This window comes from Odocoileus virginianus, chromosome 3, assembly GCF_023699985.2.
Source record: "Odocoileus virginianus isolate 20LAN1187 ecotype Illinois chromosome 3, Ovbor_1.2, whole genome shotgun sequence".
In the NCBI taxonomy this organism is placed as follows: Eukaryota; Metazoa; Chordata; class Mammalia; order Artiodactyla; family Cervidae; genus Odocoileus; species Odocoileus virginianus.
Genome location: NC_069676.1, coordinates 7,369,332 through 7,383,629, shown reverse-complemented (window position 1 = coordinate 7,383,629; position 14,298 = coordinate 7,369,332). Strand labels below are relative to the sequence as shown.

Here is a 14,298-nt window from a genome sequence, read left to right as displayed (position 1 = left end):
TTATTTTAAAATTACGTGGCTTCGGGCCAGGATCCTCCTCAGAGCCACCCTCACCTCCTTATTGCGCAAAGTGTATACCACCGGGTTCAGTAGCGGCGTCACCACCGTGTAGAACACAGCCACCAGGCGGTCCTGGCCTGGGCTTCCTCCAGACTCGGGCCTCAGGTAGATGATGGAGGCGCAGCCAAAATGCACGATGACCACGGTGAGGTGGGCGGCGCAGGTGGAGAAGGCTTTGCTCCGGCCAGCGGCCGAGGGGATCCTCAGGAGGGCGGCCACGATGAAGGCGTAGGAGAGGAGGATAAGGAGGAAGGAGATTAACACCACGAGAATACTCAGGAAGAAGATGGCCAGCGCTTTGCTGGCACTCTCCGCGCAACTGAGCTTCAGGACGGGGGCGATGTCGCAGAAGAAGTGCTCCACCCGGTTGCTGCGGCAGAAGCGCGAGGAGAAGATCAGGCTAGTCTCGATCGAGGCCACCGAGAAGCCGGAGCAGAAAACCAGGGCTCCCAGACCGAGGCAAACCGTGGGTCTCATGATCACCGAATAGCGCAGAGGATGGCAGATGGCCACGTAGCGGTCGTAACCCATCAGAGTGAGGAGGAAGCAGTGACTGCATCCCAGGCCCAGGAAGAAAAACATCTGAGCCCGACAGCCAGAGATGGAGATGGCCTGGTTCTCCATCCACAGACGAGCCAGCATGTTGGGGATGGTGACCAGTGTGTAGCAGGTCTCGGAGAGGGACAGCGCCGCCAGGAAGCGGTACATGGGAGTGTGCAGGGTCCGGTCGGCATGGATGACGGTGATGATGGTGACGTTGCCGCTGAGGGTAACCAGGTACGTGAGGAAGAACAGTGCAAAGAGGGTGGTCCTCAGGTCTGGGAGGTTGGAGAAACCCACCAGAAAAAATTCTGTCACCAGCCAGGTGGCATTTTCCTGCTGCTTCTCAGGAACCTGAGAGGAGAAGGCAGAGGAAATGGAAAAGGAAAGTTCAGGAAGGCTCTGCTAAACATCATGTGCCACAAAGACAGAAATATAGATCAATGGAACAGAATAGAAAGCCCAGAGATAAATCCACGAACCTATGGTCACCTTATCTTCAACAAAGGAGGCAAGGATATACAATGGAAAAAAGACAACCTCTTTAACAAGTGGTGCTGGGAAAACTGGTCAACCACCTGTAAAAGAATGAAACTAGAACACTTTCTAACACCATACACAAAAATAAACTCAAAATGGATTAAAGATCTAAATGTAAGACCAGAAACTATCAAACTCCTAGAGGAGAACATAGGCAAAACACTCTCCAACATAAATCACAGCAGGATCCTCTATGACCCACATCCCAGAATTTTAGAAACAAAAGCAAAAATAAACAAATGGGACCTAATGAAACTTAAAAGCTTTTGCACAACAAAGGAAACTATAAGCAAGGTGAAAAGACAGCCCTCAGATTGGGAGAAAATAATAGCAAATGAAGCAACAGACAAAGGATTAATCTCAAAAATATACAAGCAACTCCTGCAGCTCAATTCCAGAAAAATAAATGACCCAATCAAAAAATGGGCCAAAGAACTAAACAGACATTTCTCCAAGGAAGACATACGGATGGCTAACAAACACATGAAAAGATGCTCAATATCACTCATTATCAGAGAAATGCAAATCAAAACCACAATGAGGTACCATTACACGCCAGTCAGGATGGCTGCTATCCAAAAGTCTACAAGCAATAAATGCTGGAGAGGGTGTGGAGAAAAGGGAACGCTCTTACACTGTTGGTGGAAATGCAAACTAGTACAGCCACTATGGAAAACAGTGTGGAGATTCCTTAAAAAGCTGGAAATAGAACTGCCATATGACCCAGCAATACCACTTCTGGGCATACACACCGAGGAAACCAGATCTGAAAGAGACACGTGCACCCCAATGTTCATCGCAGCACTGTTTATAATAGCCAGGACATGGAAGCAACCTAGATGCCCATCAGCAGACGAATGGATGAGGAAGCTGTGGTACATATACACCATGGAATATTACTCAGCCATTAAAAAGAATTCATTTGAATCAGTTCTAATGAGATGGATGAAACTGGAGCCCATTATACAGAGCGAAGTAAGCCAGAAAGATAAAGACCATTACAGTATACTAACACATATATATGGAATTTAGAAAGATGGTAATGATAACCCTATATGCAAAAAAAGAAAAAGAGACTCAGATGTATAGAACAGACTTGTGGACTCTGTGGGAGAAGGCGAGGGTGGGATGTTTCAAGAGAACAGCATTGAAACATGTATATCTAGGGTGAAACAGATCACCAGCCCAGGTTGGATGCATGAGACAAGTGCTCAGGCCTGGTGCACTGGGAAGACCCAGAGGGATGGGGTGGAGAGAGAGGTGGGAGGGGGGACCAGAATGGGGAATACATGTAACTCCATGGCTAATTCATTTCAGTGTATGACAAAAACCACTGCAATGTTGTAAAGTAATTAGCCTCCAATTAATAAAAATAAATGGGAAGAAAAAAAAAATAAAATAAACATCATGTGCCAGTTGGAAAGGATAATCATCCCTGTTTTACAAGAATAAAAAGGAAAGAGGGACAGAAATGAGGCCATTGTGGGACTTCCCTAGTAGTCCAGTAGTTAAGAATCTGCCTTGCAATGTAGGGGACGCAGTTGTCATCACTGGTTGGGAAAATAAGATCCCACATGCTGGGCAGCAGCTAAGCCCATGAGTGGTGCAAGGCAACTTCTGAGCCCCAGAACTCTGGAGTCCCAGCCACACAACTAGAGAGCTGGCAGACAGCAACTACTGAGCCCCCACACAGCAATGAAGATTCCACATGCTGCAACTAAGATCCAATGCAGCCAAATAAATAAACAGTAAAAATAAATAAACAAGAAATGAGGTCATGGTTTTCCTAATATCACACAGCTAGCAGCTCTGCAATAGACAAGAAAATCACAGATATGGAAATAACTTGGGTGCTCATTAACAGATGAATGAAAAAGGAAGATTGGTACATACACACATCAGAATATGATTCAGTGATGAGAAAGAAGGAAATATTCCCATTTGACAATATGAATGGACTTTGAGGACATAATGCTAAGTGTGATATCAGATAGAGAAAAAAAAACACTGTATGACCTCACTTATTTGTAGAATATAAAAGTCAAACTTAAAAAAATATATATTATATATATATAAGGGTGGGAGTTAGGGATAAATAGTAAAATCGTCATTACCAGGGGTTGGGAGGTGGGTGGAGAATTGGAGAGATGATGTTTAAGTATACAAACTTGCAACTGTCAGGAAATAAATCCTAGAGATCTAATGCATAGCACAGTGAATATAGACCATTGTGTATATAAACATCAAAGTTGCTAAGAGATTAGATCTTTTTTTTTTTTTTTTTGAGACTATATCTTAATTGTTGTTTAGTTGCAAAGTCGTGTCTCACTCTTTCATGACCCTTTGGACGGTATCCTACCAGGCTTCCCTGTCCCTGGGATTTCCCAGGCAAGAATACTGTAGCGGGTTTCCATTTCCTTCTCCAGGGAAACTTCCCAACCCAGGGATTGAACCCAGGTCTCCTGCATTGTCAGGGAAGCTCAGATCTTAATTATTCCCACCATAAAAAAGAAATGATAATTCTGTGACATGATAAGAGATGCTGCTCTGGCTACAATGGTGCATCCGTGCTAAGTCGCTTCAGTAATGTTCGACTCTTTGCAACCCTGTGGACTGCAGCGCTGCAGGCTACTTAGTCCATGGGATTCTTCAGGCAAGAATACTGGAGAGTTTTACCATTTCCTTCTCCAGGGCATCTTCCCAACTTCGAGGTCGAATCCACATCTCTCACATCTCCTGCGTTGGCAGGCGGATTCTTTACCACTAGCACCACCTAGGAAGCCTGCCTACAGTAGTAATCATATTTACAATACATCAATATAGGATACACCTTAAACTTACACAGTCAAATATATTTCAATTAAAAAAAGAAAAGAGGGATGTCCCTGAGTGTCCAGTGATTAAGACATCATGCTTCCACTGCAGCACAGATTTGATCCCTCATCAAAGAATTAGATCCTGCATGCCCCACATGGCCAAAAACAAGGGGGGAGGGATTATTTTTAATAAAGCAAAAATATGTTCTTAATTAAAAAAAATTTTTTAAGAAAATCACAAGAACCTTATAAGGAGTAAATTACAATATTTGGGGCAGGGAGAGGGGGTAGGAACTTCAGGGCATTAGTCTGAATTCCACTAGAAACAGATCCTGAGGAAAGGATTCAAAAGCAAGTAATTTATCTGCAACGTCATCCCCAAATACATGGGTGGTGGAGTGGTGAAGGGAGACAGACCATAAAAAGTGTATTATCAAGATGTTGACTGAAATGAAAACATACAACAGGAGAGCTGTTAGGTTCAGTTTTATTTGGGGACTTACTAAGCACTGAAGCTTGAGAGAGGGCTGCCCTGGGGGCTCAGACAGTAGAGAATCTGCCTGCAATGCGGGAGACCCAGGTTCCATCCCTGAGTGGGTAAGATCCCCTGCAAAAGGGAATGGCTACCCACTCCAGTATTCTTGCCAGGAGAATGAACAAAAGAGCCTGGCAGGCTATAGCCCATGGAGCCGCAAAGAGTCAGACATGACTGAGTGACTAACACTTCAAAGTTCGACAGACAGCCTCTCAGAGAGCTCTGAGCAACTGCTTGGAAGCGGGATGGGGGATGGCGGGTGGGAGGGGGTGTGCAGGGGAGTCAGATTTTGGAGAAGTGGGAAATGCAGTCAAGCATGCACCTCAGTAGAAGGTTGCTGCTAGTCACAAGGAGCAGATATCTTATTGATTTTAGTGCTTTTCTAACTTTGGGAAGATGCAAGAAACTCTGTTGTTCAGTCACTAAGTTGTATCCGACTCTGCGACCCCATGGACTGCAGCACACCAAGTTCCCCTGTCCTTCACCATCTCCCAGAGTTTGTTCAAATTCATGTCCATTGAGTCGGTGATGCAAGAAATTGGGCTCATAAAAATCTCTCCCGAAAATCTAATTATCTAATGGGCTGTTCTGCCAGTTTCCCCAGAGCACTAAGAATTTCATTCCTGATCCCCACACTGAACTCCTTTCAGGGTGTGTTAAAGGTCTGTGACTGCAGTGGTCTGTGACTCAATCCTTCTAGAGCCAGGTGGCCAGTGACTTTCTTCAAGAGCATTACTACAATGTAATCCCACCTGGAGATCCTTGAGGGGTGGTGAGGGAACTACGCTGCTTATCCATCAATCCCCAATCATCTTGCTCAAGAGGTTCTACCAGGAGGCATCAATCTCCCAGGACTTCCACACCTGCCACACATACAGGGAATTCAGTCTGACAGGTAAGATAGGAAATTGTGGCCAAGGGGATGTGGGCTAGGAATTCACAGAATCCTCTACTATCCATGTGAAAAGGATACCCAAGAAAGGCAAAGCCTGTAACACTGATATCTGAAATGATCAAAGTAATACTTTTAGAAAATTTGACACCCAAGGCTATATAATGTCTTCCACGGTCCCTAGGCACTTTTGCCTTCCTCCATAAAAATTGCTTTTGGGGGGAGGGTGGGGCTGGCCAAGCCTCGAGGCTTGTGGGATCCTAGTTTCTCAACCAGGGATTAAACCTGGGGCCCTCAGCAGTAAAAGCACCAAGTTCTAACCACTGGACTACCAGGGAACTCCTGAAAATTATTTTAAAAAGAGGGAGGAATTCCCTGGCTGCCCAATGGTTAGGACAGCTTGATTCCATTGCAGGAGACACAGGTTCGATCCCTAGGTGAAGAACCAAGATTCTGCAAGCCATGAGACATGGCCAAAGAAAAAAAATTGTCTTTTATTTTTATGTAAATTTTATTTCTAATTTTTATTTAAATAAAATTTCATTTATCAAATGAAATAAAGCCAACTTTTTAATTTATGTAAATTTTATAAAAATTCAAAATTTTTACATTTTTAGGACTGTATTGATGTAAAGATGAATATAATTCTCTAAGAGCTTATTTATTTCTTCTGATCTTAGAAATCTACACAATTTCATGGGCCACCTAACAGTATTTCGGATCCAGGCCTTGTGCTGATAAATACTTCCGTGTTAATTAAATGGAAAATAATTCTGAAATTATTGGCTTTCTTTTTTTTGCTGTGCTTCACAGCATTCAGGATCTCAGCTCCTGTACCAGGGATCAAACCCATGTCCCCTGTAGTGGAAGCACAGAGTCCTAACCACTAAATCACCAGGGAATTCCTGTAAAATTTTTAACCATTTTAATTCAAATAATGAAGTATTAGTAAAAATCCTGGGATTTCCCTAGTGGTCCAGTGGTTAAGAATTTGCCTGCCAAAGCAGGGAACACAGGTTCGATCCCTAGTCCGGAAGGATTCCACGTGCCATGAGGCAGCTAAACCTGTGCACTACAACTACTGAAGCCTGCATGCCCTGGAGCCTGTTCTCTGAAAGAAGAGAAGCGACCACCAAGGGAAGCCCACACACTGCAGCTGGAGAGTAGCCCTTGCTCCATGCAACTAGAAAAAGCAGCAATGAAAACTCAGCACTGCCATAAATAAATAGAAAAAAAGATAATTACTGAATTGGTGATTATTTTATAATCAATTAACTTGCAAGCCCAGAAAATGCATATAATCTATATTGGAATGTTTCTGAGTATTTTGCACTCATTTGGAAAATTGTCCTAATGTAATCTTTCCCTATTTATCAAGAGTTAATTCGTCTGGAGGGAAGCACATTTCAAAACAACTCCGGAGACTCCCCTGACTGTGGGTACTGGAGAGATGAGGGCTGATTCATGCGCCATCTAGTGGCATTTAGGGTAATCTGCAAGCCAGTGGCCCTCGAAGTGAAGTGAAGAGAAAGTTGCTCAGTCGGGTCCGACTCTGAGACATGGACTTTCACCCGCCAGGCTCCTCTGTCCATGGAATTCTCCAGGCAAGAATACTAGAGTGGGTTGCCATTTCAGTGACTCAGAAGAGAAGAAATAGCTGCGCCGCTGAAATTACTCATCTGCAGCAATTGGTCAAGAGAAATTGAGGATGATTCTTTAAATGTTTTAGAAGTTTGTTGAAATTTTAATTTGTGAAAAATACATTTTAAATTTTAGTTCTAAAGATATATAAGTAGAGAAAAGCAACAAAAATGTGCTTGATCGTGTCATAAAGAAAAGACTAGTCTGGACCATCGGAGAATTTAATAGGTGCAAAAGACAGTGAGGAATGATTGCCCGTTTTTCATGAAGAAAGGAAAACCAGGAAGCAGGCAGTCATGTTGATCAAGCACAGGGGTGCGAACGTTTTCTGTAAAGGACCAGAAAGTGAATAGTTTAGGCCATTTGGGTTGTGCAATCTGTTATGACTGCTCAACTCTGTCCATCTAGTGTCAAAGCAGCCATGGACAATGTACACACAAGTGTCCCTGAACGTTTCAATAAAACTTTATTTACAAAAACAGGCAACGGGCCAGATTTGGCCCTCTGACTATAGTTTGCTGGATTTCCCAGGTGGCTCAGTGGTAAAGAAACCACCTGCTGCAGACACAGCAGATAGGGGTTCGATCCCTGGTCAGGAAGATCCCCTGGAGTAGGAAAGGCAACCCACTCCAGTATTCTTCCCTGGAAAATTCCTTGGACAAAGGAGTCCGGTAGGCTACAGTCCACAGGTTGCAGAGTCGGACATGACTGAGCACTCAAGGACACGTGCACACAATAGTTTGCCAACTCCTGATCCAGCACAAACAAAACTAAAAGAATATTCCACTTAGGAAAATTCCAATGAGGTCCTCTGAGGAATTCACACTGTGAAAAAAAAAAAAATGAAAAGCCTGACTTGAAATCTTCAAAAACTAAAGCAAAATGAAATTCCAATTTAAGAATCTCAGATTCCACTTAAGAAATCTAGATCTAGGGGACTTCCCTGGCAATCTAGCCTCTGCCAATTCAGGTGCTCCGGTTCAATCCCTTGATCTGGGGAATAAGATCCCACATGCTGTGCTGTGCAGGGATGGGGAATCAGGGGGAATCTAGATCTATGAAAAGGTACACTGGACAGAGATACCCAGAGCATGTGTCTGAAAAAGGATCCTTTATTGCAAATTAAACTAAATCAGAAAGAACATCAGGGCCCTTATATAGTGAGACTTATAGAAATTCGATTACCTGGAAGACTTCACAGAGAAAAAAAGTAATTGGATTATGACCACTGAAAAAGTGTAATTTCTGGATATCACAAAACATTGTTAAATTGAAATAAATGTATAGGCAAATAACAAACTAGAAGAGGTTGTGACTCTAAAAAATCTTCAGTTCCTCTTTTGCACAGCAAATCATAAACAAAAAGACAACCTATAGAATGGGAAAAAATATTTGCAATGATGAAACTGACAAGAGCTTTATTTCCAAAATATACAAACAGCGCATACAGCTCAATATCAAGAAAAACAAACGATCCACTCAGAAAATGGGCAGAAGACCTAAACAGCATTTTTTTAATTTATCAAATTGGCAAAGACTGAAGAAGGAAATGAGAGGTGGGTGCTAATGAGTGTGAGTAAAACTAGGTCGTTGACCTCTTTGCATTGTTGGTTGCAGGAGAATACAATTTGTTTATATATCTGAAATCTTATCTTGGTTCTATAATTCTCCTTCTAAATATTTTCTCAAAAATAAATTATCTGGGGAATTTCCCTGGTGGTCCAGTGGTTAAGAATTGCCTGCCAGTACAGTGGACTTGGGTTCCATCTCTAGTCCGGAAAGATCCCACATGCCACAGAGCAACTAAGCCCATGTACCTCAACTACTGGAGCCCAGGTGGCCTAGAGTCTGCCCACTGCACCTAGAGAGTAGCCTCCACTTGCCACAACTAGAGAAAAGCCTGTGCACAGCAATGAAGACCCAGCAGAGCCCAAAAATAAATAAACAAACATATAATTTAAATAAAAGAAAAAATTATCTGGGACTTCCCTGGTGGTCCAGTGGGTAAAACTCCTCACTTCCAATGCAGGGGGCCCAGGTTCTGTTCCTGGTCAGACAACTAGATGCCTCAACTAAGGATTCCACATTCCACAACAAAGATCAAAGATCCCACGTGCTGCAACTAAGACCCAGCACAGCCAAATAAATGAATATTTTTAGAAAAAGAAATTCTCTGACTTTCAGGTACAAGGATGTTCATAGTAGCATTATTTAAAGTTTAAAAAAAGAGAAAGAAAAACCTAAGTGTTCAATAAAATGCCCTTACAAATCATTAAGGGGGGGAAGAGCTAAAACTTCAATAGACGAGAGGATGGACCATCATTAAAGTCACGTCTTTGAGAATAATTGATGACAAGAGAAGAATCTTGATGTATGTGTTTGCTGAGAAATGGGAAACAAAACAGTTGGATCCCAATTGACTTACTACAAAAGCGTGCATTTTCCCTTCTTTTTTGTATGTCCCAATTTTTCTGCATCAAGTGGGGATTTTGGTAAATAGAAGAAATAAAATTTTTTAGAGGGATTCTTTTTCCTCTGGGTAAGTATTTTTATTGTTCTTAAAGAAGTTTAATCAACCTGGTTCAGAAAAAAAGGAGCTAAGGGTAGAAATAAAGAGGTTCCCTTTGAAACCCAAAGCTCAGATGGTAAGGAATCTGCCTTCAATGCAGGAAACCTGGGTTCTATCACTAGGTCAGGAAGATCCCCTGGAGAAGGGAATGGCAACCCACTCCAGTATTCTTGGCTGAAGATTTCCATGGACAGAGCAGCCTGGCGAGATACAGTCTATGGGGTCACAAAGAGTTGGACATGATTGAGCAACTAACACACAAGGATAGAGATAAAGAGGTTCCCTTTGGAATGCAAAATATGCTAACACCATTTGTGGTGAACATTTTCAATACATATCTGAGGAGAAAATGTCTAGTAAAAACTGCAAATAAGTAGGTGACTTGGCTCCCTAGCAAACCATGTATATTCAGTCCCTCAGTCATGTCCTACTTTTTGTGACCCTGTGGACTGTAGCCCACCAGGCTCCTCTGTCCATGGAATGTTCCAGGCAAGAATACTGAAGTGGGTTGCCATTTCTTCCTCCAGGGGATCTTCCTGACCCAGGGATCAAATCCTTGTCTGTTGCATCAAACCTGAGTCTCTTGTGTATCCTGCATTGGCAGGCAGATTCTTTATCCTGGGCAAGCCATGAGGTGGACCATTTTGGAAGATCATAGGAAGTATTTGTGGGTATCTAAGGGCATTAGACAAATGTTCCAGAGTGAGGTGATGCTTTTTAGAGAAAGAAGTTAAGACCAGGTTGATGGACTCCCTGCTGTAATTGTCCTATTAGAAGGGGTCTTTCATGGTATTAACACACGCTTTCTCCAGGAACGTCAGCTTTTCTTGGGCCTCATAAAGAGGGCAATTGGGAAGGAAACATCCCTCAATACACACTCAGTGTAGAAGTCTCCTCTAGCTAAATTAGCCAGCTTCTACGTGCATGCCTCCAGTGATGGGGAGGTCACTACCTGACAAAAATTCCCACTACATAAAGCAGAAATCTTGTGCTGGAGACAGTGATGTACTGAGACAACAAGATTGAGCTCTGGAATCAGACAGAGCTGGATTTGAATGCAGGTACCTTCACTAACTAGGAGCAGTGTGAGCCTGGGTAGCCGGCTTTCTCCCTCTGAGCATCATCTGTCAAAGTGAAAATTGATCCTCTGAGATCACAGATAATAATAAGATTCTCTGAACAATATTAAGAATCCTTTGGTCTCAGGCTCCTGACAAGGATAGCTGGGATTACTGTTCTTGGCTTTGCACTGCTGGGGAAGCAGAACATAGAGGGGATCACTGTTCACAGTAATGGTACCAAGATTTGAAGCCAGGAGTCTGTCTCCGGAGGCTGCCCTTTAAGGGCTGCTGTGAGTTTTGCAGGTTCACCTTCCATGCTATACACATTCATGGAGCAACAGTTCTCTGCCAGGCATTGCTCTCAGCATGGAGGACATAGCAGGGAACTAGACAGAGATCCCAGCTTGGGAGGAGCAAAAGGCTCTAGGGAAGTGAATCAGGAAATAAGCAACAAACTTGATGACTAAATATGTGAGATTCTATATTGGAAGTTAGTGCTACAGAAAAAGAGAAAGCAGAGAATTTAGGGGGTAATTGAGAGGTCTGAAGAGGCTGCAATTTTACATAAGACAGTCAGAAAAGGGCTTGTTGATAGAACTACCATGAAAGTGAAAATGAAAGTGTCAGTCGCTCTGTCGTGTCCAACTCTTTGTGACCCCATAGACTGTAGCTACTAGGCTTCTCTGTACACGGAATTCTCTAGGCAATGCTGAAGTGGATTGCCATTCCCTTCTCCAGGGGATCTTTCCAACCCAGGGATCTAACCCGGGTCTCCTGCATTGCAGGCAGATTCTTTACTGTCTGAGCTGCCTTGGAAGCCCATGTGCTGTGCTTAGTCGCTCATACTTGCTCAGTCTTATCTGACTCTTTCCGACTCCAGGGACTATAGCCCACCAGGTTCCCCTGTCCATGGGGACTCTCCATGAAGGAATGCTGGAGTGGGTTGCCATGCCCCCATCCGGGGGATCTTCCTAACCCAGGGACCCAACCCAGATCTCCTGCATTGCAGGCAGATTCTTTACTGTCTGAGCTGCCTTGGAAGCCCTTATGACCCAGAAAATCTCACCTCTGGACATATACCCAGAGAAAACCATAATTCCAAAAGCTACATGCACCTCAGTGTTTATGGCTGCACTGTTTACATTAGCCAGGACATGGAGGCAGCCTGGACGTCCATCCACAGAGGAGTGGATGGGAAGATGTGGCACATATACACAATGGAATATTACTTGGCCATGAAAAGGGGGAAAGAAATTGTGCCATCTGCAGACACGTGGATGGACCTACAGACAGTCATACAGAGTGAAATATCAGAAAGAAAAACATTGTATATTAACATATATGTGGAATCTAGAAAAATGGTATAGATGAACCTATTTACAAAGCAGAAATGGAGACATAGATGAGGAGAACAAGTTTATGGACAGTAAGTGGGGAAGGAGAGATGGGTTGAGTTGGGAGATTGGGATTGACATGTAAACACTACCAAGTATAAAATGGGCTTTCCAGGTGGCACTAATGGGAAAGAACCCTCCCGCCAATGCAGGAGATGTTAAGAGACACAGGTTTGATCCCTGGGTTGGGAAGATCCCCTGGAGGAGGGCATGGCAACCCACTCCAGTATTCTTGCCTGGAGAATCCCATGGACAGAGGAGCTTGGCAGGCTACAGTCCATAGGGTCACAAAGAGTCGGACTTGACTGAAGTGACCTGGCACGCATGTATAAAATAAGCAAATGAGAGCCTACTGTATAGCATAGAGAAGTCGACTCAGCGCTCTGTGGTGACCTAAATGGGGAGGAAATCTAAAAAAGGGGGATATATGCATACCTATGGCTGTTCACATTGCTTTACACTAGGAACTAAATCACCATGGTAAAGAAACTATTTAAAAGAAGGTGAAAGAACTTGTTGACGTTCAATGTTCAGTTGCTCTGGAATGTTTTTCTCCTCTTTGTTTTCAGATCTCACCTTGAGGGTTAGGGATGGGCCAGAGTGGCTTGTCCCAGCTTGGCAACAACCCCAGTCTTTGCTCTTGCTTCCCTCTGAACTGGGCAGATGCCACCTCCATGGTGAGGATGGAGAGGTGCCTGCCAGCTGTCCGCATGACCCCGCCCTGCTCAGCCTGTGTCCACCCTGGCATTCCCTGAGATAAACAGAGCCCCCTCTGCTCCTGGCTGGACTGGTCCCTCCCTGCCCGCCTGATACAGCTTTGCCAGCCCCTTCACCCTCCTCTTTCTCCCACACCCTCATCCAACCTGCCAGGAAATTCTGTGGGCTCCACCTGCACCTCTGTCCAGGATCGGCCACCTCTCACCACTTCCATGGCCCGCACTCATCATCAGTCAGCGGGACGAGCTCAGCCACCTCATCCTGGATCTCCTGGCTGTCACCCCTGTCCCCCACATTCTGGTCTCCCACAGTGGCCAGAGGGCACCTGGGAACCCCTCAGTCAGGTCATCTCCCGCCTCTGCTCAGAATCCCCCGCGGCTCCCACGGCACTTGGTGTAAAAGTCAGGGTCCTCAGTGTGACTCACAAGACACGCTCAGTTACCTCCTTGCCCTCACCTCCTTCCTCCCTCTCAGCCTCTCCCCCTACCTCCCTGTTTCTCCTGCAGTCACTGTTCTAAGCACCGCGCAGCCCCAGGGCCTTTGCGCGGGATGTTGCCTCCATCCCATACATTTTCTTGACTGATTTCCTAGTTTCTTTCAAGGGTGGATTCGGGATCTTTGCCAAGCCACCCGGGTCTACTCTTACTTCTTTCTGGAAGACCTGGGATTTCTGTGGTGGCATGGTGGATAAGAATCTGCCTGCCAATGCAGGGAACACGGGCTCAACCCCTGTTCCTGGAAGATCCCATATGCTGTGGAGCAGCTAAGCCCAGGAGCCGCAACTACTGAGTCTGAGTGTTGCAAGTACTGAAGCCCGTGCAACTAGAGCCTGTGCTCCACAACCGTGAGAAGTCCAAGCACCACAACAAAGAGTAGCCCCCCCACTTGCTGCAATAAGAGAGAGAGACTGTGTGACACATCGAAGACCCAGCAGAGCCGTAAACAAGTAATTTTTTTTTTAAAGGCAGAGTCCCTGAACATAGCTGCAGCTTAACCCTGCAGCAGCTGAGAAGCTGTGACTTTGAATTTGCCTCAACATGTCCAAAGTCTGTTTTCCAATTGACAGGTGAGAGTGCCTGGCCAAAAGGAGGTCAGGTTACAGGGCTAGACATTGTCTTATTTGCCTACCTGGAACCCGTGACAGTTGCACCCATGGACAGATCTCCAAGCGAGTTGCTTGTTTCCTGGGAGAGTGGGGACCCAGAAAGTTCTGAGCTTAGGAATCCACAGGAGGTTCAAATGGTAAAGAACCCACCTGCCAGTGCAGGAGACAAAGGTTCAATCCCTGGGTCGGGAAGATCCCGTGGAGAAGGAAATGGCAACCCACTCCAATATTCTTGCCTGGAAAGTCCCATGGACAGAGAAGCCTGGAGGGCTACAGTCTATGGGGTCAAAAAGAGCCAGACATGACTTAGTGATGAAAAAACAACAAAACAACAAAGTCCTGAGCTCAGGGGCATGCCCATGCCACCCCTATGGTGAGGGTGAGAGCCGAGGAACACACAGGACTGAGATCTGGACTCTTTCCTTTTC

At 44.7% G+C, this 14,298-nt stretch overlaps 1 protein-coding gene across 1 annotated transcript; it reads right to left on the bottom strand.

Annotated features, from left to right (window-relative positions):
- On the bottom strand, positions 1-12,979 carry LOC110142714 (olfactory receptor 10T2-like). Its single transcript, XM_020902031.2, has 2 exons — positions 12,971-12,979; positions 1-954 (listed from the first exon to the last, which is right to left on the bottom strand). The coding sequence occupies exons 1-2, from the start codon at positions 12,977-12,979 to the stop codon at positions 1-3; spliced, it is 963 nt and encodes a 320-aa protein (XP_020757690.2).
- Between the last annotated feature and the right edge of the window lie 1,319 nt (positions 12,980-14,298).